This window comes from Podarcis bocagei, assembly GCF_964188305.1.
Source record: "Podarcis bocagei genome assembly, chromosome: 2".
Classification (NCBI taxonomy): domain Eukaryota; kingdom Metazoa; phylum Chordata; class Lepidosauria; order Squamata; family Lacertidae; genus Podarcis; species Podarcis bocagei.
Genome location: NC_138126.1, coordinates 117,254,547 through 117,280,125, shown reverse-complemented (window position 1 = coordinate 117,280,125; position 25,579 = coordinate 117,254,547). Strand labels below are relative to the sequence as shown.

At 45.6% G+C, this 25,579-nt stretch overlaps 1 protein-coding gene across 7 annotated transcripts in view; it reads right to left on the bottom strand.

The window, feature by feature from the left end:
• Positions 1 to 25,579, bottom strand: part of LIMA1 (LIM domain and actin binding 1) — a 70,898-nt gene that overhangs the window by 14,644 nt on the left and 30,675 nt on the right. For 2 of the 7 annotated variants that reach the window (XM_081181294.1, XM_081181291.1), the window contains exons 4-7: positions 21,991 to 22,452; positions 9,534 to 9,645; positions 6,451 to 6,605; positions 2,262 to 2,369 (exon numbers count right to left, since the gene is read on the bottom strand). In XM_081181294.1, coding sequence (XP_081037420.1) covers positions 2,262 to 2,369; positions 6,451 to 6,605; positions 9,534 to 9,645; positions 21,991 to 22,452 — 837 coding nt within the window. Of the gene's footprint in view, positions 1 to 2,261; positions 2,370 to 6,450; positions 6,606 to 9,533; positions 9,646 to 21,990; positions 22,453 to 22,613; positions 22,767 to 25,579 lie in introns of those variants that run through there. The other 5 variants (XM_081181297.1, XM_081181292.1, XM_081181296.1 and 2 more) reach the window with 5 other exon arrangements.

Genomic DNA, 25,579 nt, shown 5'->3' with positions numbered 1-25,579 from the left:
AACAAAGACAGGAATTACTACGGAGTTCAATATGTGTGTTTAAGTGAGCTCACCTTTTATTGGGGAAGAGGTTACCCAGCGGATTTAAAACAGTTGCCTGAGAGGATCTGCCCAGTGAGAATCAGGAAGCTGCCAATAGCTCTCCAAAAGTCAAGCTAATACACGCACACCATCCCAAATTACTAGCATTTGAAACGGACTTGTACATACTCCCCAAAACTGATAATCGAAGAAGCGTAAGAACTGGGCTTCAAGATAATGTTTATTTTTGAGATGATAAAAGCAAGCAGGGGCAGAATTGTGGGACAGGGGAGAGATTTAATGCAGGGCTAGGGAGCTTCCTGCCAACCTAGCAGTTTCCTGCCAACCTAGCAGTTCGAAAGCACGTCAAAGTGCAAGTAGATAAACAGGTACCACTCCGGTGGGAAGGTAAACGGCATTTCCATGTGCTGCTCTGGTTCGCCAGAGGCGGCTGGCCACATGACCCAGAAGCTGTACGCCGGCTCCCTCGGCCAATAAAGCGAGATGAGCACCGCAACCCCAGAGTCGGCCACGACTGGACCTAATGGTCAGGGGTCCCTTTACCTTTACTAGGGAGCTTCTCCCATTTTCTGCGGGAAGTTCCGCTGTGAAAAAGGAGTTTAAATACCACAACTGACTGAACAGAATAGGTACTGGTTCTGGGAATCCAAAGAACTTAATGTGAGGGTGAAAACTGTACATAGTCGAGGGTTTGAACCTCAAGCTGAGATCCTGTGCACAGTTACAGCACAATCCTAACCATGACTACTCAGAAGTAAAGCCTACTGAATTCAATGGTGCTTACTCCCAGGTGCATGGGGTTTAGGCAGCCTAAATGTACACAGGATTTCAATCATTGTGTTTTGCACATGTTGAATGACAGGAGTAAATGTTGTTTCACGCCATTTCCAGTATCTGACTGCACTAAAATCTCTAGTGTTTTGCATCTGTGCTTAGAATTTTCCAGCTGAGGATATCTACTTCTGATGAAACATCCACTTACAGAAGAGACAGAGAGTTTCCACTCCCAATTTAACAAAAGGTGGGTGGGAAGAGGAAGGAAAGACAGAGGTGTTGGTCTCAGTGACTTGCCCAAAGTTAGCAAAAGGAAACAGTCCGCCAGAAACATATCCTGCACAGAAAACCCCCTTGCAACAATTGAATACTGTGCAAGATTTAGATACCCAGCCACCCTGAAAAGTACCCAAGGCAAAACATACAGATAGAAATAAGATTTTAACATTCTGATATGGAAGAACGCTGTAGCTCACATTTTGTTTCTATGGAGCAGTAAATTTTTCGGTGACAAAGACAGGATGCTACTCAGTATTAACCTAGCAACCTTTGGGTTATATCCAATACTATCTGTGTGCAAGCAGAACTGACTTCCACTCATGCAACAGGACTTCGCTTTCTTATCCTCCCTCCCACCCCTCAAAATTTGCTCCAGACGATTAAGGACCTATAAAGCCTTAAACGGCTCAGGACCACAATACCTCAAGGACCGCATCTTTCTATATGAACCTACCCGGACCCTGAGATCATCTTCTGAGGCCCTTCTTCATGTGCCCCCTCCTTCGAGAGGTGCGGTGGGTGGCAACACAAGAACACACCTTTTCTGAAGTGGATCCCCATCTATGGAATGCTCTCCCCAGAGAAGTTTGCCTGGCACCTTCATTATACACCTTTAGGCGCCAGACAAAAATATTCCTTTTTAACCAGGCCTTTGGTTGATCCGATGTACATCCTATGCCCTTTTAAAAAGTGGGTTTTTTTGGGGGGGGCGGTATTTGGTTGCTGTTTTGATTTTATTCTGTGAACCGCCCTGAGACCCCAGATATAGGGTGTTGTATAAATTCAATAAATAATAATTATAACAGTAAGGAACTCTTCCCAAGCAGATTGAGGGAGTGCAGGAGTGGGTGGCAGAGAGGAAAGTGAAGTCCTGTTGCACTTGTACAACGCTGGAATGTAGTGTTAGGTAGCCGGTGCTAAGGGAAGAAAAAAAGGATATGAACCCTAGCATGCTTTACAGATAGATTCAATGGCTTAGATTCAATGCTGTTTTCCATGATGTTACAGTCAGAACCTCAGCACAGCCTGCAATCAATTTACATCAGCAGATACAACTCGAGTTTCCAGATGTTGCGGTTTTACAGTGTTCCGGGTGTGCCTCTTCAAGCAGTTCCACTCCCAAGCAAAGTTGTTCTGATCTTCACCCAACACGATCCATCTCTTACCTTCTCCCCATCCTGCTGGGGAAACGTATCTTCGGAGGACGGTGGCAAGTTCTCCTTCTGTTCACAATTGTAGCTCTTATCTTCACTTTCAATGGCTTGAGTCTCACTCTACAGAATGACAAAGCACTTGAGCGTTTGTATATTTTAAGTCCTTAAAGGGGGGGGGGGAGCTCGCTCAAGTCTTTTGAGAAAGTCGGATATGTTATAGGACAATGGAAACGGAAGTATTTTTATACCACCCTTCAATCGTATCCTTAAAGTGGCTTTAAAACAACAACAACGCTGGAGCCCTGAGTGTCAAGATACAGCAGTTTCTATCAACACCTTAGAGTGTTTTCCCAGAGAGGCCTTATTCCTTCCTAGATGAAGCTCTTAGGTGGCCAGAGCTGTTATTTATCCTACACAGCAACTGTTACTAATAGTCTTCACAAAATAAGACACTGAACTCTGACCCAAGCCAGCTGTCAGGCTTTACCACAAATTAGCAGAGAAGTCGTTAAATAAGCATACATCCCCTTCAAATTCAAACAAAAGGATCCAAAAACCTTGCATCAAGCAAGGGGAAATGTTTAAGAAACATTGCCTTACAGTCTCCTGAACGCTGTTAATACAGGTTCCATACAAAGCATGCTTTTATTTCATTTTATTGCCTTGTTTTTTTTAAAAAAAAATAGCTTACCATCCAATTTAACTAGCTATTGCATGTACAGTCAACTTACATCTTACATGGGTGTAACGTTCCGGCAATCATGCACAGTACTATTTTTCTAGAAACTCGCCATGCCAGAACTCACCATGAACACCTCCCTTGTTCTCTTATAATGGCAATGGCACCCACCTGAGAGGTGCCAGAACTGAGTTCCAGTGAGTTCTGGCTGGGGAAAACCCCTGATTATGCATATGGGCAAAATCACACAGCCAAAACAACTGCAGAAAACAACTGCAAAAGCAGCTCTACCTTTCTAAAGCTGGTGTGCCAAACATTCGTTGCCTTCCACGAATGGCGGAGAGCTTTTAAGTAACAACCATTGGATACCAGCTGCAAATGCATTATTAGACAAGCTTGGCAGTTGCAAAATCTTTAGCATTTTTATTTTATTTTCATTTACTAAATTGGATCAGGGCATCAGAAGATTTTTCCCATTCAAATTGAGTTGGGGGTTTTTCTGGTGCCAATTACCCTAGGCAACTTAGCCTGATTTTTATTTTTTATTTTTTCCTGGAAAACCCACCCCATTGATGCTCAGAAGCAAATCTCAGCTCCATCACAAAGGCAAATGGACCTGGAGTCCCATGGAGTGGAAGATACAGCAGAAAAGCTGCTGGCAGGTAAAGGGTTAAGCACCCCACCACCACCACCACCACCACCACCACCACCACCACCACCACTATTCTAGTGGAGAAATAACACCGCCCCCCAAAACACAAAAAACACACAAACACTGTTTTCCTTTACAAGGGGTCCCTGGGATCCTGCTAGGCACATTTCTGTGTAATGAGGAGTTCAGCCCCAAGATTGCTTCTGATCTGGGATTCTCAGCCTCTTCTGCCATTATTATTAAAAATCTGGACACAATCATGTGCTTAAGAGGCTCTGTGCATTGACCAATTCACCCCCTAGAAGCCAACAGACTGCTGACACCTGTTATTTGAGAAAGCAAGGCAAGAAACTGAAGTCAAAGCAGAGGGAAGCCGTTAGTAGTTAAGCAGATTTGTTAATCAAGGTGCAATTACCCATGCCATTAATTTCCTTTCAATTACTGAACTAGAGCATCAGAAATATGGGGCTGCATATGGCAAGAAGAAGAAAGCCCCTGTGTCAGAGAGGTGAACCTGCCCATTGCAAGCTGCAGCAAACTCGAGAAGTTTAAGAATTTTCAGAGAATTCCCTGTTAGCGCAAGAGAGGCAGAAGGGAAGACCAGCTTCCCTAGTGCTTATGAAATCTAGGTTGTGCCGTGTTTACCTGCTTACGATGCTCAAAATGTGTGCAGGGTCACAACAGCGTACAACAAACAATAGAATTCATTATTAGAGGCTCTTGCATACACAATACCCATCGAAAGGAGTCTGCCTGCTGTATCTCTGTATGATTTATTGTTCCAGCTTTGCCTCCTTTCCCATTAGCCTATGTTGGGGGGAGATAGATGGCGGACAGACTACTGCCACTACATAACTCCTGTGTTTAAAATCAAGTACCATATACACTGGCCAGATTCAAGGCTATTGTAGTGATTTATAAGGCTCTTAATGTGAGTCCGGTATACCACTAAGACCATCTGATCCCTTATATCCCGGCATGATCACAGAAGTCTTTGGGGGAGTCACTGTTAGTGGCCCCCCACATGGCTTAGACACATCCACCAAGTGCCATGTACTCAGTATTATCGGCCCAATTCTACGAAACAACATCATCGCCAAGATCAAACAGGCCCCTCTCTTTGTACTGAACTTCAGCTGCCTAGTGAAGACCTTTTTTTGAAAAAAAGAGAATTTCAGCAAAGCCAGCTTTTTTTCTGATTTTGAAACTATGGTGTTAAGCAGCATAGCAATTGCTTTAAATAAAGAAACATATGCTCTGTATTGGAAGACAACTGGATCCTTCCACTATCCCTGAGACAGAAGGGTTCTTTGCCCCTGGCAAGGGGAGGTTGTCAACTATGGGTGCAATCGAACACAGCACTTAATGGAACGTTTCCGCTTGCGCAACAAAACATTCTCCCCCGTTCTGCATCCACCCCTAAATCTGTACTAGGGGTTACCCCAACTCTCTGGAGCAGAACTGGGGAAGGTGCAGGGCACAGACAGTGGGAGGGAGGAAATCTTGTTGCACAAGCGGAAATCCATGCGCAGGCAGGACGCAGTAGCTGAATACGGCCCCACATCTCTGCTCAAGTCACATCAGCAATCTGTGGGGAAGATGAAGAGGGTGTGGGCTCTTCTAAGCATGTCGCTTTCCCCTTTTTACTCTTGCATACACTTTTTTTAGGGACGCGGGTGGCGCTGTGGGTTAAACCACAGAGCCTAGGACTTGCCAATCAGAAGGTTGGCGGTCCGAATCCCCGCAACGGGGTGAGCTCCCGTTGCTCGGTCCCTGCTCCTGCCAACCTAGCAGTTCGAAAGCACGTCAAAGTGCAAGTAGATAAATAGGTAACACTCCGACGGGAAGGTAAACGGCATTTCCGTGCGCTGCTCTGATTCACCAGAAGGGGCTTAGTCATGCTGGCCACATGACCCAGAAGCTGTACGTCGGCTCCCTCAGTCAATAAGGCAAGATGAGCACCGCAACCCCAGAGTCGGCCATGACTGGACCTAATGGTCAGCAGTCCCTTTACCTTTTTACACTTTTTTTAAAAAGCCAAACCACCCAAGTTTTTTCACCTCAAAGTGTGACACATGCTTCCCTTTTTAATCCAGAAAAAGAAAAGCAGTGGCTAAGCTATCATGAGTCTGAGAGGATACTGGGTTGTGGACACAAAGCTACCACAAGTCACCAATTTTGAACAAAACAGTACCTCCACCCCCCAAATCAGGAAACCTGGCACTCCTGCTAATTTTCCCCTTGAAGGACAATTTGCTCTACAGCAGCTATTCCATCTCCCGTTCAAATATTTGTCTAGCCAAGTACAGATCAGCCACAGAAGCACAGCATGAACAAATAACATTGTTATGGATGAATTGGAGCTTGGAGCCGGGGGTGGGTGTCGTGCAGGGAGAAGATGAATCCATTGATTACGTAAAACAGCATACAATGAACCAGGAAAAAAGGGGACAGAGAGAGAGAGAGAGAGAGAGAGAGAGAGAGAGAGAGGATAGCAAGGCTTTGGGCAAGTCACATCACCATTTTGCACCTGGCTTCCCTCCATACACATGCTCCCAGCAAGATGGCCAGGCTGGTTTCCGAATGCATGCAGAGATCCTCAGAGGCAGAGCACTAGGCACATGCAAACCAAGAGACAGTAGCATATCCAAAAGCAGGAGAAAGAGGGGTGTCTGAAAACCCTTTCAGCAGCTTTAAAACAACCTACATGCCCTGTATAAAATGCATTGTACAAGGCACCAACGCCACTCCTCAAGGATCCAAGTATTGCACCTTCTTCCAAACAAGATCAGCCTTCACTGGAGTCACCCCTCATGGAGTGGGCTCTGCTAAAGCAACAGCCGGCCAGTTATAGGAAAGGGAGGACCTACCACAAGACCACCAGAGCTTCCCTGCTTAGAGACCGCTGCCTGGTACTTAGCAAGCCGATCCTTGATGGATGTTTCCGACAAGCGAGGCATCTCCTGATTCTTCCTGCTCTCTGCTTTCTCCAGGCTTGATGTCGGAGAGATGCACAGCGGATGACCTAGAACACGAGAGCAGACAGTTGTCATTACTAGTCGGTAAGGTAAAAAGGTAGGGACGCGGGTGGCGCTGTGGGTTAAACCACAGAGCCTAGGACTTGCCGATCAGAAGGTCGGCGGTTCGAATCCCCGCGACAGGATGAGCTCCCGTTGCTCAGTCCCTGCTCCTGCCAACCTGGCAGTTCAAAAGCATGTCAACGTGCAAGTAGATAAATAGGTACCGCTCTGGCGGGAAGGTAAACAGCGTTTCTGTGCGCTGCTCTGTTTCGCCAGAAGCGGCTTTGTCATGCTGGCCACATGAACCGGAAGCTGTATGCCGGCTCCCTCGGCCAATAAAGCGAGATGAGCACTGCAACCCCAGAGTCGGTCACGACTGGACCTAATGGTCAGGGGTCCCTTTACCTTTACCTAAGGTAAAAAGGTAAAGGACCCCTGGACAGTTAAGTCCAGTCAAAGGCAACTATGGGGTTGTGGCGCTCATCTTGTTTTCAGGCCAAGGGAGCCAGCGTTTGTCCACAGACAGCTTTCCGGGTCTGTGGCCGGCAGGACTAAACCGCTTCTGGCACAACGGAACACTGTGACAGAAACCAGAGCACACGGAAACGTTGTTTACCTTCCCGCCACAGCGGTACCTATTTATCTACTTGCACTGGTGTGCTTTCGAACCGCTAGGTTGGCAGGAGCTGGGACAAAGCAATGGGTGCTCACTCCGTCGTGGGGATTCGTACCGCCGACCTTCCGATCGGCAAGCGCAAGAACAGGCATAGGCAAACTTGGCCCTCCAGATGTTTTGGGACTACAACTCCCATCATCCCTAGCTAACAGGACCAGTGGTCAGGGATGATGGGAATTGTAGTCTCAAAACATCTGGAGGGCCAAGTTTGCCTATGCCTGCCCAAGAGGCTCCGTGGTTTAGACCATAGTGTTACCCGCGTCCCCTAATGCAGATTTGCCCAGGAATGAAATCGTATATTTTTGGGTGGGGGTGGGAGAGGGAAGCAGAAAAGAGAAAGGGATGGTATTTGGAATGAGAAAGGCCATCAAGGAATTGATTTCCCCTAACCAAGGCATGATAACTGCATCTCAAGGGCTGTTCTGACACCTGTTTTAAAGGATCCACAATCTCCTTCGCTAGCCAAGGGCCAAACTGGCACCGGGAGAGGAACAGATTATTGCCCAGTCCCTTCAAGGCAGGAGAATGGGGAGACTTTTAAAAGTGTAGCATTGGCAGACAGAAGGGGGTGGGTGGGAGGAAGTCTGAACCTTTTTGTTGCTCGTACATTTGAACCTAAAGGCAGATTCTCTTCTCCAAACTGCTGGGGCTATGTTTGGTCACTAAAAGAAACACACCCCAAAACTGTTGTTTCAGGGGCAACAAGAAGGCAATGGAAAGGCTCATCCCTTCACCCCATAGTGTAGTTTAGCTTCCCCTTCACTTTAAAGGACACGGTACAACCCAGGGTGGGTGAAGTAACTGTCCTGGCCTCCCACCTAGTTGCACTGTTATGTCACGCTATCTATCCTACAGCCGTTGAAGAATCGTCTCTTGTCATGCCACCAGAAGCCTTGTACGGTGAGCAGGTGCAAGACAAGCAAATGCTCAGGAATGCAAGGCAATTAGCACTGGTTGTGGAGGGAAAGATGTCAAAAGAAACAACTGTATTTCCCTCAGCTTACTAGGAAAGCAACCGCTAGCAGGATTTTCACAGACTGGTAAAGCAAAGGACAAATAAATTATGGACTACGAACCACAAATCAGTCAGCAGACTCAGCTATGAACCGGGAAGTCCTCTCCCAATCCAAATATTGCCTCTGCCAAGGTAGTCTTTGCCTCAGTTTCTCTCCCAACCCCCCCCCCCCAATGTACAATTTGGGGAAATGATAACGCTGATTTACAATGCTTGATGATGGTGCCCTAGCATTGTTGGTGATGATGACAAAGATCATTGCATCAGTCATAATAATAAGGAAGAAGATTGACAATAATCCTCCAGCTGCTATCTGTGGTATGGATGCATATTGTTTCCTTACCGATGCTCTCTTCTGCATGCGTGGAATAATGCTATCCAAGAGATGCCTCATATGAATCTATATCATGTGCCTTCATGGTTTTCCTTATAACATGAAAGAGATATACTGGCCCCTTTTTATTTCATGTACTGTACACCCTCTTGCCGCCTCAGGGGCCAAAAATAAAAACTGAAGATCTCAGCAGCGCATAGGGTGCAGTTGCAATTTTAAATTTGCAACTGTAATTTTAAAAACACCACAGAGATATCAGTCCTGCACATTAAAATGAAGGGCATAGGTTTTCATTATATAAGAATGTTTTTAATATTCTGTTGGGAGCCTCCCAGTGTGGCTGGGGAAACCCAGCCAGATGGGTGCGGTATAAATAATAAAATTATTCTTATTCTTATTGCTACTCTGCATAAAATGAGAGGAACATCAATTAGTTTATCGTTTGTTCGCCCTTCACCAAGTGGTCCAAATGCAGGTTACAAAACAAAGTCCAATCGGCAGAATACAATTTACATTAAAATAACAAAACAGCTAACAACAGAATGACAAAACGGTAGTGTGCAGCAGCAGAGAAGGAGGAAAAACATTCATTCATTTGATGGCCTGGGTAGAGAGATACATCTTGACCAACTGTCCAAAAGCAGAAAGTGACGGCACATATGCACCTCAGAAGGGAGGTAATTCCGCAAACTGGGGGCCACCACAGAAAAAGTCCTGGCATGCTTTGCCACCCTTCAAACCATGAAGTATGGCAGCACTGCTGATCCGCAGTGCCGTCCTCGGACATCCCAGGTTTTGGAGATGATCCCTCTTCCACTTTGCCAAAATGATGCTTAACCAGTGTACCGTACCATTTGGGGAGAAGCCGTCATAACACAAAGATCCATGCAACATTGAACACTGCCCACCTGAGACATTGTGGCTTCTTTCTCCGGAACTGAAGTCAAGGTCTTCCGAGGAAAAGCTGTTCTCCGAGATTCTCCTACCACCACCAGCCCTGCCTTGGTCACGAAAAACCTGCTTTAAAAACAAAAGGAAAGAAAGGCACAAACCCATCAGTTTACTGGCTCGTTCCGAAACGGATTGTCTGAGCATCATGCTTTTGAGCACACAGGTTTCATCACTGATAAAATTATATTCAATAATATAAAGAATACACATCATTTGCGTAACAACAAAAATCAGTTCTACATCTCCTCGGTTTCCTTGGCTGAAATGCTTGGTTAGCTCCTGCCTCTACTACAAGCCTTCTAGGTTTCCTTTTGCCACAACCTCAGTCCTTCCACAACTCTATCCAGAACTCTGTGGCCGAGTATTTGTTTATCTCTGTATCATGGATGTCCTCAAATATCTCCAGTAGCTTCCCTTCCAGCACAAATACCTTGTCCTTACTTCTCAGCTCTCTCTTCTCCTCTGTCCCATTCTACTCCTCATGCTTATTTTAGCTCCTGTGCCAAAGACCTTCCATCTCCCTGATCTGTGGCCTTAAACCACCTGAAGATTTCCAGCTCGCTTAAAACTACTTTGCTCTTTCCTCCTCGCTACTCTGTGTCTGGACTCAGAGCTTCCCTTCTCTCCTCCTTCAGATGCACTCCCCAGAACCTACTTCGTCCATTAAGACTTTCGTATAAGAAGAAGAAGAGTTTGGATTTGATATCCCGCTTTATCACTACCCTAGGGAGTCTCAAAGCGGCTAACAATCTCCTTTCCCTTCCTCCCCCACAACAAACACTCTGTGAGGTGAGTGAGGCTGAGAGACTTCAAAGAAGTGTGACTAGCCCAAGGTCACCCAGCAGCTGCATGTGGAGGAGCGGAGACGCGAACCCGGTTCCCCAGATTACAAGTCTATCGCTCTTAACCACTACACCAGTATAACTCTCCATTCCAGCTGGAACAAAGCATGCATGCTTAGCTAGCTGTCTTTCTGCCTCCTCATTCTTGCATCTCCCTTCCCAACCCTCCCTCAGTTGTCTTCCACCCGTCAAACATTAAACTATAGGTAAAGGTAAAGGACCCCTGGATGGTTAAGTCCAGTCAAAGGTGACAATGGGGTTGCAGCGCTCATTTCACTTTCAGGCCGAGGGAGCCGGCGTTTGTCCACAGACAGCTTTTCTGGTTCATGTGGCCAGTATCACTGAACCGCTTCTGGCGCAATGGGACACCGTGACGGAAACCAGAACGCACGGAAATGCCGTTTATCTTCCCACCACAGTGGTACCTATTTATCTACGTGCACTGGTATGCTTTCGAACTGCTAGGTTGGCAGGAGCTGGGACAGAGCAATGGGAGCTCACCACCGTTGCGCAGATTCGAACTGCCGACCCTCTGATCAGCAACCCCAAGAGGTTTGGTGTTTTAAATCACAGCGCCACCCGCATCTCTGCACCAAAGGGGCGGAGATCTTTTTTTTTAATGGTTACCCATCATTCCATGCAGTGGCTTTCTTGAGCAGATTTTAGAGGAAACTGGGTTCCCCTTACCTTTTTAAAATTAAATAATATTTATTTTTTGTATGTTGCGGCTAGAACAGATATACAGCCAATGTCTGAGCCAAAAATCCACCTATATCTGTAATCAAAGTTGTGGCCACTTATAATCCAGATCATTGTCTGCTTGAGCTTATTAACCACATCTTACATTTAGCCACTGCCTTGGGCAGAGACTGGGGGTAGCACTGCGACTGGGCTCACAATAAACGAACAAACGAACTTTGTGGTGAGTTCCCCCACTTCCCCCCCCCGGAAAAAAGCACTGATTCCATGCACACAGATACCACTGTACCAATCACAACCACTTTCTTTATAACCTAGGTAGGCCACAGTTACCTAGCTGGGGGTGCGGTGGGAATCTTAAACTAAGTTAATATTAATCTACAAAGCTGAATGTACAAGACAGACAAGCCCCACTGCCAAATGAGGCCCCAGGGCTTGCTCAAACCTTTAATTTTGTTGTGTTTTTTAAAAAAGAAGTTTATTACTTTTAACTCCACCTTTCTACAGATTCCCAGGGAAGCTAACGAAAAGTTACAATGCCAATAAAAATGAAATCTTATAAGACTGACAAATACTGGCCTGCATATAATTACTCAAAACTGGCAATCACATGGGTCTTAAGACAGAAAGAAACTAAGAACTTGCTGGATGATGCTAATGGTACATTTGACTGGCATTCTGTTCTCACGGAGACCAACCAGTGTTATGACTCATTTACGTACAGTGGTGCCCCGCAAGACGAATGCCTCGCAAGACGAAAAACTCGCTAGACGAAAGGGTTTTTCGGTTTTGCGTTGCTTCGCTAGACGAATTTCCCTATGGGCTTGCTTCGCAAGACGAAAACGTCTTGCGCTTTTTTCTTAAAGCCGCTTGAAGAGGCGCAGTTGCGACGGACCGTGCTTCGCAAGACGAAAAACATCGCAAGACGAAAAGACTCGCGGAACGAATTATTTTCGTCTTGCGAGGCACCACTGTACAGTATAAGCGAAACAAGCTATAGCTTAGGGCCCCACTCTCTTGGGGTCCCCAAAAAAATTTAAAGGAAAAAAACCTGGATGTAAATTTCCAAGATTTAAGATAAAAAACAAATAAAATAAAACCTACATACAGCAACAGTGTTTTGTGTTGTGTAGGCTCCTATGATGTAAGTAATAGCCCCCGCCTGCTAGCCTACTCCCTAAAATATCACTGGTTTGCTCATTTCTCTATATAGAGTGCCTACATTCTGCATGGACTTTGCATTCTGCATGGACTTTTCCAAAATTACTTTGATAAAATACATATTTTGTTATGTGCAAATGGCTTTAGATACCTATTAGGTCCATAAATTACCATATCGCATGTATTCAACACAAAAAACAGTGACAATTTGTTGTTGACAAAGGACAGTTGGACATATAAAGGGCCCCATTATCTTCAGTAGCTTAGGGCCTCATCAAAACTAAATCCAGCCCTGGTTATGAGGGAGAAAAACTTTTCTCTACCAACCTTCTCCAGTGCCAGGCATAATTTGTCCAACTTCTATCATGTCATCGTTATGATTATCAGCAGTTTTATTTTCAATCGTTTCCTAATGATCCCTGGCATGGAATTTGGCTTTTTCACCCGTGCTGTGCACTAGGTCAACATATTCCTTCAGCTACCCACCACAACTCCCAACCTCTCATTCCTGGTCCATCACTACCAGTTCAGACCAAAGGTCTCAAGATTTTCTGTTGATGAAGAATTAGTAAAGCGATCTTCAGCAGGCTGCTTATTCACATAGAACATAGTAAAGGGACCCCTGACCATTAGTTCCAGTTGTGGCTGACTCTGGGGTTGCGCACTCATCTTGCTTTATTGGCCGAGGGAGCCGGTGTACAGCTTCCGGGTCATGTGGCCAGCATGACTAAGCCGCTTCTGGCAAACCAGAGCAGCACACGGAAAAGTCGTTTACCTTCCCGCCAGAGCTGTACCTATTTATCTACTTGCACTTTGATGTGCTCTCGGACTGCTAGGTTGGCAGGAGCAGGGATTGAGCAACGGGAGCTCACCCCGTCATGGGGATTCGAACCGCCAACCTTCTGATCAGCAAGTCCTAGGCTCTGTGGTTTAACCCACAGCGCCACCCGCGTCCCGTAGCTAACTTAGTCAATGGTGGTTCCCTGACCGCGAGAAGTGAGATTACAGGGAACCAGGTGGAGGGCCTTCTCAGTAGTGGCGCCCGCCCTGTGGAACGCCCTCCCGTCAGATGTCAAGGAAGTAAAAACTATCTGACTTTTAGAAGACATCTGAAGGCAGCCCTGTTTAGGGAAGTTTTTAATGTTTGATGTTTTATCATGTTTTTAATACTCTGTTGGGAGCTTCCCAGAGTGGCTGGGGAGACCCAGCCAAATGAGCAGGGTATAAATAATAAATTATTAGAAATTACTATTATTATAAAGGGGCATAAATCGGGCATTCAAAAGAGGGGAAATAGAACTGTTGCCTCATTGATTTCTATGTCCGTGAACATACTCTTTTCCTCAACTGTATTGCAATGCATGCACACAATGGGTATACAGTGGTACCTTGGTTCTTGAATGGCTTAGTTGTCGAACAAAACGGCTCCCGAACGCCGCAAACCCGAAAGTAAGTGTTCCAGTTTGTGAACGTTTTTTGGAAGTCAAACATCCGACACGGCTTCTTTGGCTTCTGCTTGAGTGCAGGAAGCTCCTGCAGCCAATCGGAAGCCGCACCTTGGTTTTCGAACGGTTTCAGGAGTCGGACTCCTGGAACGGAATAAGTTCGAGAACCAAGGTACCACTGTATATGGACATACGCTCCCCACTGCTGTTTTCTCCACATCTAATGAAAGAGACTCCTATTTACGGAATATCATGTGACAGGAAGTCTTTAAGAAGTGCCAGAGGACTCTGTCAAACTGCATATCCAGAAGAAGTAATTGCTTAGGTACCTTGGGCTAGGGCTAGGGCTGAGCAATATATCAATATATCGTCAAAACTCAGTTTGAAGTCCATATAGCGATTTGGTTTCATAGTTTTTGACCTGGCAACATATTTCAAACCATGATGTGTGTCCGGGCTAGGCAATATATTGTCCAAAACCGGTTTCAAGTCCATTTTCATGATATTGGTTTCATAGTTTTTGACCTATGCAAAAATCACAATGTGGGGGAAACTGTGAAGCCAGCCAATGTCTCTGCATAGCTCCATCCTTATTTCAGACATTGCGATATATCGGTATATTGCGATATTTAGCTGGGTGGTATCTCGCAATATTCAAAACCAGATATCACCCAGCCCTAACTTGGGCTGCTTTCAAAACCAGCAGAAGCTTCAAGCTGAATCAGTGGGGGCTGCAAGTCAAAGGCACAAAAATTTTGGAAGCAATTTTGGGTTTTGGATTATTACTTTAAATAGGAATATTGGGCCGGGGGGGATTAAAGATGGCATTTCCTTTTACCAGTGGGTGGTAACTCAAAGCTTGAGAAAATGCTTTTTACAATTTAGCAGCATACATAAACATTAAACAATTTGCAGCTGGCTACAAAGCAGATCAGCTAAAACGCTTGTTAAAAGTAGAGGCTTTCAAATGAAAGCGAGAGGTTGCTCAAGTTTATTTGGAGCAACTTAACCCGCGTCTTCTCTCCCCAACCCCCAGCTTGCTGTAAGCAGACAGGAATTCATTTTGGTGAGGATTTTCCCAAACACTTAACATGAATAGTTTGTGTCAACAGAACTTTAGGTCAGCGTTCAAGTTCCAGGAAGTCCCAGCATCAGGAAGAAGCTGGAGTCATGATTTCAATGGAGGTGTCGTAATTAAAATACAAAAAAATTCAAAACGTAATTGCTTTGGGGCATGAGCAGCCTGCGAAAGCTGGCAAGGGAAATAATACACGCCTGCTTGTAACGGCCACATATAATAAAGTTCACGACAACCTAGCAATTTCTACTTTCCATGGAATGGAAACTTCTTAACAGGAAGTTTAGAACAGTAAGGGGGAAAAACACTTCATTCAGTCCAGTGCGTGTCGACGAACCGAATTGTTAGGGCAGCAAAACGTCCATTTGCAAAGCAATTCTAACCTCTGTCTACTCAGAAGTAAGTCTCGTTGGAGTAAGTGGGGCTTGCTCCCAGATAAACCAGGTTGGGATTGAATACTTAGTCACCAAAGCTATAATAAGGTAAAAGACCCCTGGATGGTTAAGTCCAGTCAAAGGCAACTACAGTATGGGGTGTGGTGCTCATCTCGCTTTTCAGGCCGAGGGAGCCAGCGTTTGTCCACAGCTTTCTGGGTCACGTGGTCAGCATGACTAAACCACTTCTGGCGCAATGGAACACCATGACGGAAACCAGAGCAGCGCACGGAAACGCCGTTTACCTTCCCACCGCAGTGGTACCTATTTATCTACTTGCACTGTGCTTTTGAACTGCTAGGTTGGCAGGAGCTGGGACAGAGCAATGTGAGCTCACTCCATCACGGGGATTCGAACCGCCAACCTTCCTATCAGCAAGCCCAAGAGGCTCCATGGTTTAGGCCACAGCACCACCCGCTCCCTTCAAAAAGGAGACAAGGGAAGACAGTAGGACCTGGGGTTCTGACTAGAAAGTTATATCCAACTGAATGTTCGAGGGCCAAACTAGATACCTAACCAGGTTTCATCGACTGTATGCAACACTGCACAGGTAGAGTTCCCCTCACACAACACGGCTTCCCCTTCCTATCCTTTCGCTGCACATCCCAAAAATCTGCTCCTGGGACTCTTCCAACGGTCTGGAGCAGATTTTGAGAGCGTACCGCTGCAGGGGAGGGGAAGAGATGTTCCATTGTGCAAGCAGAAACTAGCAGACAAGAGTTTCTGATTTCTTTTGTTAGAAGAACGCAAACTTAAGAAACCTGTCATGGGGAACGCAAGAACAACTGGGGTGGGTGCTTAACTAAGGATGCAGGAGGAACCAGTTTTAAGAAGATTTATGCACGTAATTTGGTAGTTCTGACCCTATCAAACTTTGCTCAAATCAGACGACCTCTTGAAACGAGTGCCCATTTATGTCTGAGCCACTCAGTGTTGTGGTTTTTTTAAAGCCCAACAAATTATACGCAGAATTGTGCACAAAACCTACAGTGAAACCTCGGGTTAAGTACTCAATTCGTTCCGGAGGTCTGTTCTTAACCTGAAACTGTTCTTAACCTGAAGTACCACTTTAGCTAACGGGGCCTCCTGCTGCCACCGCGCCGCCAGAGCACGATTTCTGTTCTCATCCTGAAGCAAAATTCTTAACCCGAGGTAATATTTCTGGGTTAGTGGAGTCTGTAACCTGAAGCGTCTATAACCTGAAGCGTATGTAACCCGAGGTGCCACTGTATATGCAAAAATGCACATATGCATGTGCAGAATTTTAAAAGTTGCAAGTGCTACTGAAAGATCACCTGGTCTAAAGCCCCATTGATGCAGAAAAGCCACCTGTCAGGAAAAGTTACGTAGGTGGGTTTCTATCCTTCACTCAGCTACTAAAGTTACAGAAGCATGGCCAGAAAGGGGGCACCCCTCCCTGAAACAGCCTATCATCCATCCCTGCGTAGAGTCCAAGTTGTCACAGTTGCGCCTCCCCACTTTATGAGACCTCCCAGGTTCAATAGACTTAAGAGTTCATTACACTAAAAGTTATTAAGAATGTAAGAGCTGGATCACACCAAAGGCCTGTCTAAGTCCAACTCCCTGCTCTCGCAGTGGCCAGTCAGATAGTTTTGGGTAGCCCATAGTTTTGGGTAGCCCATAAGCAGGACTCAAGCAGTGCCTTGGAAGAACATGTTGGCAGTGCATGAGACTCTTAAACATGGGTAGGCAACCTAAGGCCCGGGGGCCAGATGCGGCCCAGTCGCCTTCTCAATCCGGCCCACGGACGTTCCAGGAATCAGTGTGTTTACATGAGTAGAATGTGTCCTTTTATTTAAAATGCATCTCTGGGTTGTTTGTGGGGCCTGCCTGGTGTTTTTACATGAGCAGAATGTGTGCTTTTGTTTAAAATGCATCTCTGGGGTTACAGTGGTATCTCTGGTTGCGAACAGGATCCGTTCCGGAGGCTCGTTCGCAACATGAAAAGAGCGCAACCTGAAGCGCCGTATCCGCGCAGTTGTGTGGCGCAATCTGGCACTTGTGTGCATGCATGAGCGGTGAAACCCGGAAGTAACCCTTTCCGGTACTTCCGGGTCACCGCGGGACGTAACCTGAAAGAACGTAACATGAAGCAAACGTAACATGAGGTATGACTGTATTTGTGGGGCATAGGAATTCGTTCATATTTTTTAAAAAAATATGGTCCAGCCCCCCACAAGGTCTGAGGGAGACTGGACTGGCCCCCTGCTGAAAAAGTTTGCTGACCCCTGCTCTTAAATCTCAGGGTTGTGGGTTCGAGCCCTGTGTTGGGCAAAAGATTTCTGCATTGCAGCGGTTGGAGTAGATGAGCCTCGTGGTTCCTTCCATCTCTACAATTCTGTGATTCAACAGCCCTCTTTTTAGATGAAGTGCAAAAGTTAAGATCAATCAACCTCAAGGCACAAGCAGTTTTAACATCAGAGAGAGATCTAGAGCAGGCATAGGCAAACTCCGCCCCTCCAGATATTTGGGACTACAATTCCCATCATCCCTGACCACTGGTCCTGTTAGATAGGGATGATGGGATTTGTAGTCTCAAACATCTGGAGAGCCAGAGTTTGCCTATGCCTGATCAAGACCATTTCTCTTTTCCAAACAGACGAATCCCTTGAAGTATTTAAAAGTGTTTTCTTTGGTACTCTGCAGCATAAGGAAGAACCAGATCAGTTTTTTAAATGTACTTGTGAGTGTTTCATTTTACAAATGGAAGGCAGGAATGATTAATCAAAGGGTGTGGCGCTTTCAGAGAGTAATGGGGTCTCAATTGTTTTAGGGCTCGGTCTCTAATTAAGAAGCCTGAAGGACAGAATCGTTGGTTGCAGTCTTCAGAGACTTGTGTCCTTCCAGGCCTAACGTTAGATTGGCGACTCAAGTTTCCCATCATCAAGTGAAAAATGTCTCTTGCAATGCACTTGCACCAGCTCCAGGAAATCTACTTGGGCACATCAGGTGTTGGAATTACAGTATGTCCTCTTCCGGAGTTCCCAGTATCTTGACAAAAATAAAGTCTACTTCTAATGAGGCGTCACCTCTTTGTCTATCTCACACGTGGTACATGCTCAGAGAATCCTCATGAATTGGCAAGTTAGTAGCATTTCTTTTGCAGAAAACCAGGGCTTTCTGCAAGTAACTGGAACCCAGGCATGGGCATAGCCAGGATTTACGTTGGGGCGCTATTTTGGGGGGGGGGCAGAACAGAGCTATCTGCGACGCAATTGGTCAGTTAGGTATTTTTATTTATTTACTTGATGTGGGGGCAGTCTCCCCTCTGCCCCCCTTGGCTACGCCCATGAACCCAGGTGGATTCAAACAAAAAAAGTTTCGTAATAATATTTTATTCTCCCCCCCCCATTTAAGAAGTTACATTTGTTACTCAACAATTATATTCCAACTCAACAAAACTAGCGACTACCCGCTCAACCAACAGCGATGCTTCTAACTCAGATTACACACAATTGCGTTTTAAGGTTCTGTCTGATCTAATTTCATCCTCTCTAAATGTGTTTCTTAATATTCAAACAATTAAGATTGCATTCCTGCCTGTGGTTAATTTAACCAACCGGAAATGTTGTAATGTGGGGCTTTGTTTTAGAGAAACTGATTTCATCTGAAAATGGGCAGGCTCCTACAAACCAGGATTTTTTAAATTTTTAAAAAGAAGTTTAATAAGCCATTTCCCCTAACTTTCAGCTCTCAAGTGCTCCAAGTTACACAGAGTCCTTCAGCCGTCTTCTAATCACTGTTCAGGATCCCCTGCACCTCATTCTATACTCTTTGACAGCTATCCAACCTCAGCTCACTGGCTGAAGTCCCTGCAGTCAGTCAGTCCCTGGAAAGATAAATCATAGTTGGCAGCCCCTACAGCACACCTCTTGCTTCATCATCCCTGAGGATATGTCCACTCCATGACTCAAGCAAGCCAAAATGGATTTCGGCCAACTCCCAAAGCCCAAGGAATGAGGCACTCATTGCCTGGACTTGAACGCCCTTCCATTACCTTCTTCCCACAGTGATGCTCATTTATGGCACACGGATGCGAACATCACATGCACACAAGTCTTGGTGCTTGAAAACCTTTCCTAAGCAAGCCTTGCTTAGAGCAGAAGGCCCCATTGCCTTCTTAAATATCAGGCTTTTCTGCATTTTCGGTAGCCATCCTTGGAAGATCTTAAGGACGAAGAGGGAGGAAAGAAAGAGGTTTCAAATATAGTGGTACCTCGGGTTAAGTACTTAATTTGTTCCGGAGGTCTGTTCTTAACCTGAAACTGTTCTTAACCTTAGCTAATGGAGCCTCCTGCTGCTGCCGCGTCACCGCAGCACAATTTCTGTTCTCATCCTGAAGCAAAGTTCTTAACCTGAGGTACTATTTCTGGGTTAGCGGAGTCTGTAACCTGAAGTGTATGTAACCTGAGGTACCACTGTACTTGGGCTGCAACTCCTGAACGCCATGGGTGTAAGTATGCCTGAACGAAGTGCAGATTATTATGCTATCAGTTTACCCCAAAAAGTCTGTGTACCTCACAGTCTAGTGGTTACAGCTGCTCCAGAGACATTTCCCACCCTAGTAGGATCACCTAGTGTTGCGTGACTATCTGAGCACAACAACTCAAATGCAAATAATTTATAACAGTGTTGGTTAGCTGAACAAAAAAGCCCTTCCCTTTCTTTCCATTTGACAAACTGGGACAGTAATAAATGTGCACTCAAACTGGAGGATATAGCTCACAACATATGCACTCTGTCTCTCTGGTATTGCTGTGGAAGCCCAAATTATCCGGGTTGATTCAAGAATATTCCTAGACAGCTAAGCTGCCATGTTACAGGGAAAACTTGATCACTCACTAGGAGCAGTAAAATGACCTCTCATTCACTCAGTTTCTGTTTAGAATTCTAGGAAACACAACATTAAAATATTTTGTACAATGTGAAGGTTCGTACATGCACCAGAATGGTACAAGCTGGTTTGGTTCACGTATTAAGCTAAACCATAGTTCACGATAAACTATAGAGTGGTACTTCAGGTTAAGTACTTAATTTGTTCTGGAGGTCCGTTCTTAACCTGAAACTGTTCTTAACCTGAAGCACCACTTTAGCTAATGGGGCCTCCTGCTGCAGCCATGCCGCCGGAGCACGATTTCTGTTCTCATCCTGAAGCAAAGTTCTTAACCTGAGGTACTATTTCTGGGTTAGCGGAGTCTGTAACCTGAAGCGTATGTAACCTGAAGCGTATGTAACCCAAGGTACCACTGTAGTTGGAAGTACACACTGCTCAGACCATCTTGTCGTGTTCCTTCCACTGCTCCAATGCTGACTAAACAAGTTTCACTTGTCATATTGCCCAAACCCAGGTTCATGGTTTGCTTCCTCCAAAGGAAGCGCAAGAGCAAACCATGGTCAGGCTAGAACAAACCCTGGCTACTGCTTGTGCTTTATTTGCAGGAAACAAACCACAAGCTAGGGTTCAGACAGCATGCAAAGCCAAAAACTGGCTTCTTTCGTTTGTGTAGAAGCAGGAACTGAAGAAAGAGCATTCACATTAAACCATCATTTAAAACAAGCCATGGTTTAATGTGAACAGGCCTTAATCTACTTTTATTATTTCCTGATATCGACAATAACAACACTTAGACTAAGTGGTCCAGTCTCTTAGAAACAGTTCCTTTTGTTATGCTCAGGGCAACGCAGTTATTATTCTCCAGAGAGCTGGTGTCAGTTTCTTGGAAGAGATCTACAGAGTCACGCCCTAATATTTCTCCAGTGAACACCATTTTCAGAACTCATTGAACAGCTCAGTCAGCAAATTAAAATCAGTTACAACTGAGATAAAGCAAACCATTCCTTCCCGAAACAATTTTAAATACTAATTTTATTAAATTAACCTCGACTGAAAACTATTTGGGCTTTCCTAAGCCTCCAGCTATTTAAAGGTCTCAGCCATACCTGTTTATATTCTAGCAAAAACTCAGCCACACATGCAAAGGGAGGAAAGTGAAGGAAACTATGAGAAAACTGGAAAAAGTCAACCAGACTGTGTTTGAAGCCATTGGCATATGCAACTCATTTTCTAGTTACGCAATTTTCCCGGGGGGGACACAGTCTGCAGTCCACATGTAGGATCAGATTTCATGAGCAGTTGTAGGAAAATGCAAGGCCTGTGAAATTTGCAAGTCAAAACTAGCAAAAGCAGGCACTCTCAGCCTATGTTCACACATTTTTCCTGTGATAATTCCCCCCCCCCCCGTTTTTAGCAGACAAGAAACATTTGCTGACATGCACACATAGGAAAGGACAGCAGAAGTTTATCTCCCACATGAAACCGGCTCTCTTCAGTCTGTGTCTGTCACAGCTGCAGAATGCAAGGGCTTGCAATTGCAGTCACACAGAGACTTCTTTTTTAAAAAAATTACAAGACGTGCCCGTCACAGTTATCTTTGGGGCTTGGCTGGAGCCAGCATGCTTGTTCATTCAATTTCCTGTTCCAGCAGAGTGTGTGTGTGTGTGTGTGTGTGTGTGTGGCATGTGGGAAAATTGCATTCTGCAGTGTGCATTCATCTCCCTTGGGCACCGAGTTATATTAGCACTTCGCCAGCTAGCCATGAGATGCGTTTTACCACAGGAAGAATAAGATCACCACTTGTACAGCGGGCAAGTCTTTTGAGAGCCACCCCCTTGTTTCCCCCCCCAAGGGGAAAAAAACAACAGCCAAGGGGAGCTGGAGCAATTCAATTCCTTACCTTTGTCTGGCTCGCATCCCCCCTCTCAAACATCATCTTTAGCCTGCTCAGAGGAACGCTACATTTCTCTATTTTCCCTGAAGAATCTGGGTTTTCATTGGCCTCAGGCTTTCCTACTTCTTGTCTGGATTCTCTAAGGCAATTTTCCATTTTCCCACTCTCGGGCGAATGGGCTTTCGCCTCCTCGCTGTCAACACTGGGATATCTGAACCGGCCAATCACTCCGGAAGAGGAACGGAGCCGCAAGCCGGGACCAATCCCCGGGCCTTTGTCAGTTTCGGCTAGGGAAGCGGCGCTGCCTTCAATTCCACCACCGGGGCTGACAGACTTCTGCCTAACCTCAGCGCAGCTGCTTCGGAGAGCTTCCTTCCGAGCCTCTGTCCCCAGCGGCGGGTTCTCCCACTTTTTCTTCAGGACGCTGAGGGTCCCCCTTTTGAAATGAGGGGGGAGGTTTTCTGTGTTCTGGACAACAAGAAGAAGCAAGCAAGAAGTTAACGCCGGTTACTTAAAGGTCCCAGGATTATTACTTCTTAAAGGAACAAAACAAAACGAAAAGCCAAGAAGTGCTTGGCTGCTTTTCCGCTCCCTCCTCTCCCCAAAGAAAGGAAGTCGAAAGCACCGACCTTGAGCCCTCTCTGCTGTTTCAGACAGCTGTGAACAGTTGCAACTTGTGCCACATGGAGAAAGCTTGCATCCAGGGTGAGGAAGGGAGAGAGGGAGGAGGAAGAGGGAAAGAAAAAGGAGCTGAAGCAGGAAATGATAAAACAGGATGGCCTTATATGGAAGAAAGGGAGCCTGACTAATGGAAGAGTTAGGACCTAGCCCTTTTGTCTCGGGAAATTCTGCTCAAAGCAAACGTGGGAACAGAAATCCACCTACGGCTACCGGCAAGCGGAATCAAGGAAGGGCTTCAGGAAGGATGCCATTCTATGAAATGGCTATTGCCAAATGCTGCCGAATTTCTCCATCTGTTCCAGGGGACCAATTAGCAGGCACTTTAAGAAACAGGAGGATTATGGCCACCTTAACAAGCCTTTGCCTGCAGCACTCCAGCAAGTGTCTTCCTCACCACACCAGCAGGAAATTGGGATTTTTATTTTTTTATATATTTTATCAGATTCGGCCACATTTTAGGGATTCTTGTTCGAACTTGCGTTCGCAGTACGCTATGCATTTAAACTGAGAACCCGCGTACAAAACGCCCCAGCCAAGCCAAGCCTTTTACTTATTTAGCGGCAGGCGGCAGGCTAGCCCCCCTCCTCACTTTTCCAAACAAGGAACTCGGATGCGATACCTGCCAACGCTGCATCTCCGCGGCGTGTTCCTTCCGTATCCTACCAAGTGCGGTTCGAGACTAACCGCAAAGTGGAGCAGGTCTGCAGAGCTTTAGCGTATTAAGCAGGATTAGCGGCTATATTGGGATTTAAGTCTCTCACCCTATTACTCTTCTGGTCACATTTCGAACACCCCTCTGCAAATTAACAAGAATCCCCAACTAAGCCGCAAAAATATATTAGGCCCTTTGCTCGGTTTCAAGCTGGGCTCAAATTTGCAGAAGGCCAAATAGGTCAGCAAGGTGGGGGGTGGGGAAGGAAGAGAAAGAGCTACACAATATAGCAAGGTGTTCTTGAAGCTTTTGTTCGCAAACCAGCCACCAGCACCAGGTGTCCTGCTGCATAGGGAGGCCTGGTATGCAACTGACTCCTCCTCTCAGCTGCCAGGGCTTCCCGGTTGCTCTGATGCCTCAGCTCAGGGAAATCAAAGTGCTGGTTTTAACCTTTAAAGCCCTTAATGGCTTGAGGCCAGGTTACCTGGAGGAGCAAGTCTCCTGCCCCACATATACCTGTCTGAACTCTTGAGGTTATCTTCCAAGGCTCTCCCCTCCAGGTGCCCCGCCAACCTGTCACCAAATGACAGCCAGCGACTAAAGGGGAGAGACTTTTCAGTAGTGTTGTCTAATGTATTATTTATTTTGTTTTTAAAATATTATTACTATTACTATTTAGGTTTAGATGCCACCCTTCATCGCTGTGATCTAAACCACTGAGCCTCTTGGGCTTGCTGATCGGAAGGTTGGCGGTTCAAATCCCTGCAACGGGTTGAGCTCCCATTGCTCTGTCCCAGCTCCTGTCAACCTAGCAGTTCGAAAGCACACCAGTGCAAGTAGATAAATAGGTACCATTGCGGTGGGAAGGTAAACGGCATTTCCGTGAGCTCTGGTTTCCGTCACAGTGGTCTGTTGTGCCAGAAGTGGTTTAGTCCTGCTGGCCACATGACCTGGAAAGGTACTTTACCATTATTATTATTATTATTATTATTATTATTATTATTATTATTACTACTACTACTACTACTACTACTACTACTACTATTTGGGTTTCAATACCACCCTTCATCACAAGATCTCAGGGTGTTCACAGGATATAATTGTGGAATGCCTTCCATAAAGAGGCTTGTCTGGCATCTAAACTGGTCTTTTTGGCACCAAGTGATGATGATTTTTTTAAATCTGTACCCCACCCATCTGATTGGGTAATCCCAGCCACTCTGAGTGGCTTCCATCACATATGAAAACATAATAAAACATTAAAAACTTCCCCAAACAGGTCTGCCTTCAGGTGTCTTCTAAACGTTGTACAGTTACTTGTCTCCTTGGCATCTGATGGGAGCTATTCCAAGAAAGCCCTCTGCCTGCCCTTTTTACACTTTTCAGAAATTGTTTTGGCATTGCTTGTAAACTACCGTTATCCTCCATTGCTGGCTTTATTCTTGTCTTGTATTGTGCTGTTTTTGTTCCATTTTAGATTTTATGTACTGCTCTTCTTTATGGTTTTAAGCCTTGATTATTGTATACTGTCCCAAAAAATCAGTTATTGATCTGTATAGAAGTGTAGTAAACCATTTGTCCAGAGTTTTGATTGACTGCTGCTATTGATATCCCTTTTCTGTTGCCTGAAAGATTTACCAGCCTGCATGCTACAGTTTTTGCTGCCGCCTTAAATGCCCAGCAACTAGCCGACTGTCTGCTCTTAAATCCAGTGACTCAGACACAAGACAAGGAATGCTTCCTAATGAAGCCAAATTTGATAACGATCAAAAGCGGGACAGAATTTCCCAAGCCTGCCCAAACAAAACATTGTGTCCCCCAAGAGGCCAATTCAGTTCCAGTTCTCAAATATCCTTGGTTAAACTGGAAGGTTATCTTGAGCAAGCAGTACACTAGCAGAAGCACGAGGAAGAAAAAGTTACAAGAAGCTGTGCCTTAGCAACTACCTGAAATAACTCTTAAGAGAGGAGAACAAGCATTGTGATTGAAGGGACTGTATCAGATCACTGTCAGAATCGTTATCCAGGACTAGGTTTCGCTTCAGGCTGCTTGCTATGTTCAGAAAGAGTCCCCTCTCACAAGTCACTTAGATGACCCAAACACCAGAGGTGTTAGAAAGGCAGATCGAATTCAAAAAGAACAAAAACAGGGATGCTCCTAGAACAACACCTTCCCCTGGAACTGGTTGTACTTCTTCAAGTTTCCACCTGTTTCTACTGAATGCCTCAGCATAGTGTTGGGTCCAAAAGCTTTGTGCGTTTT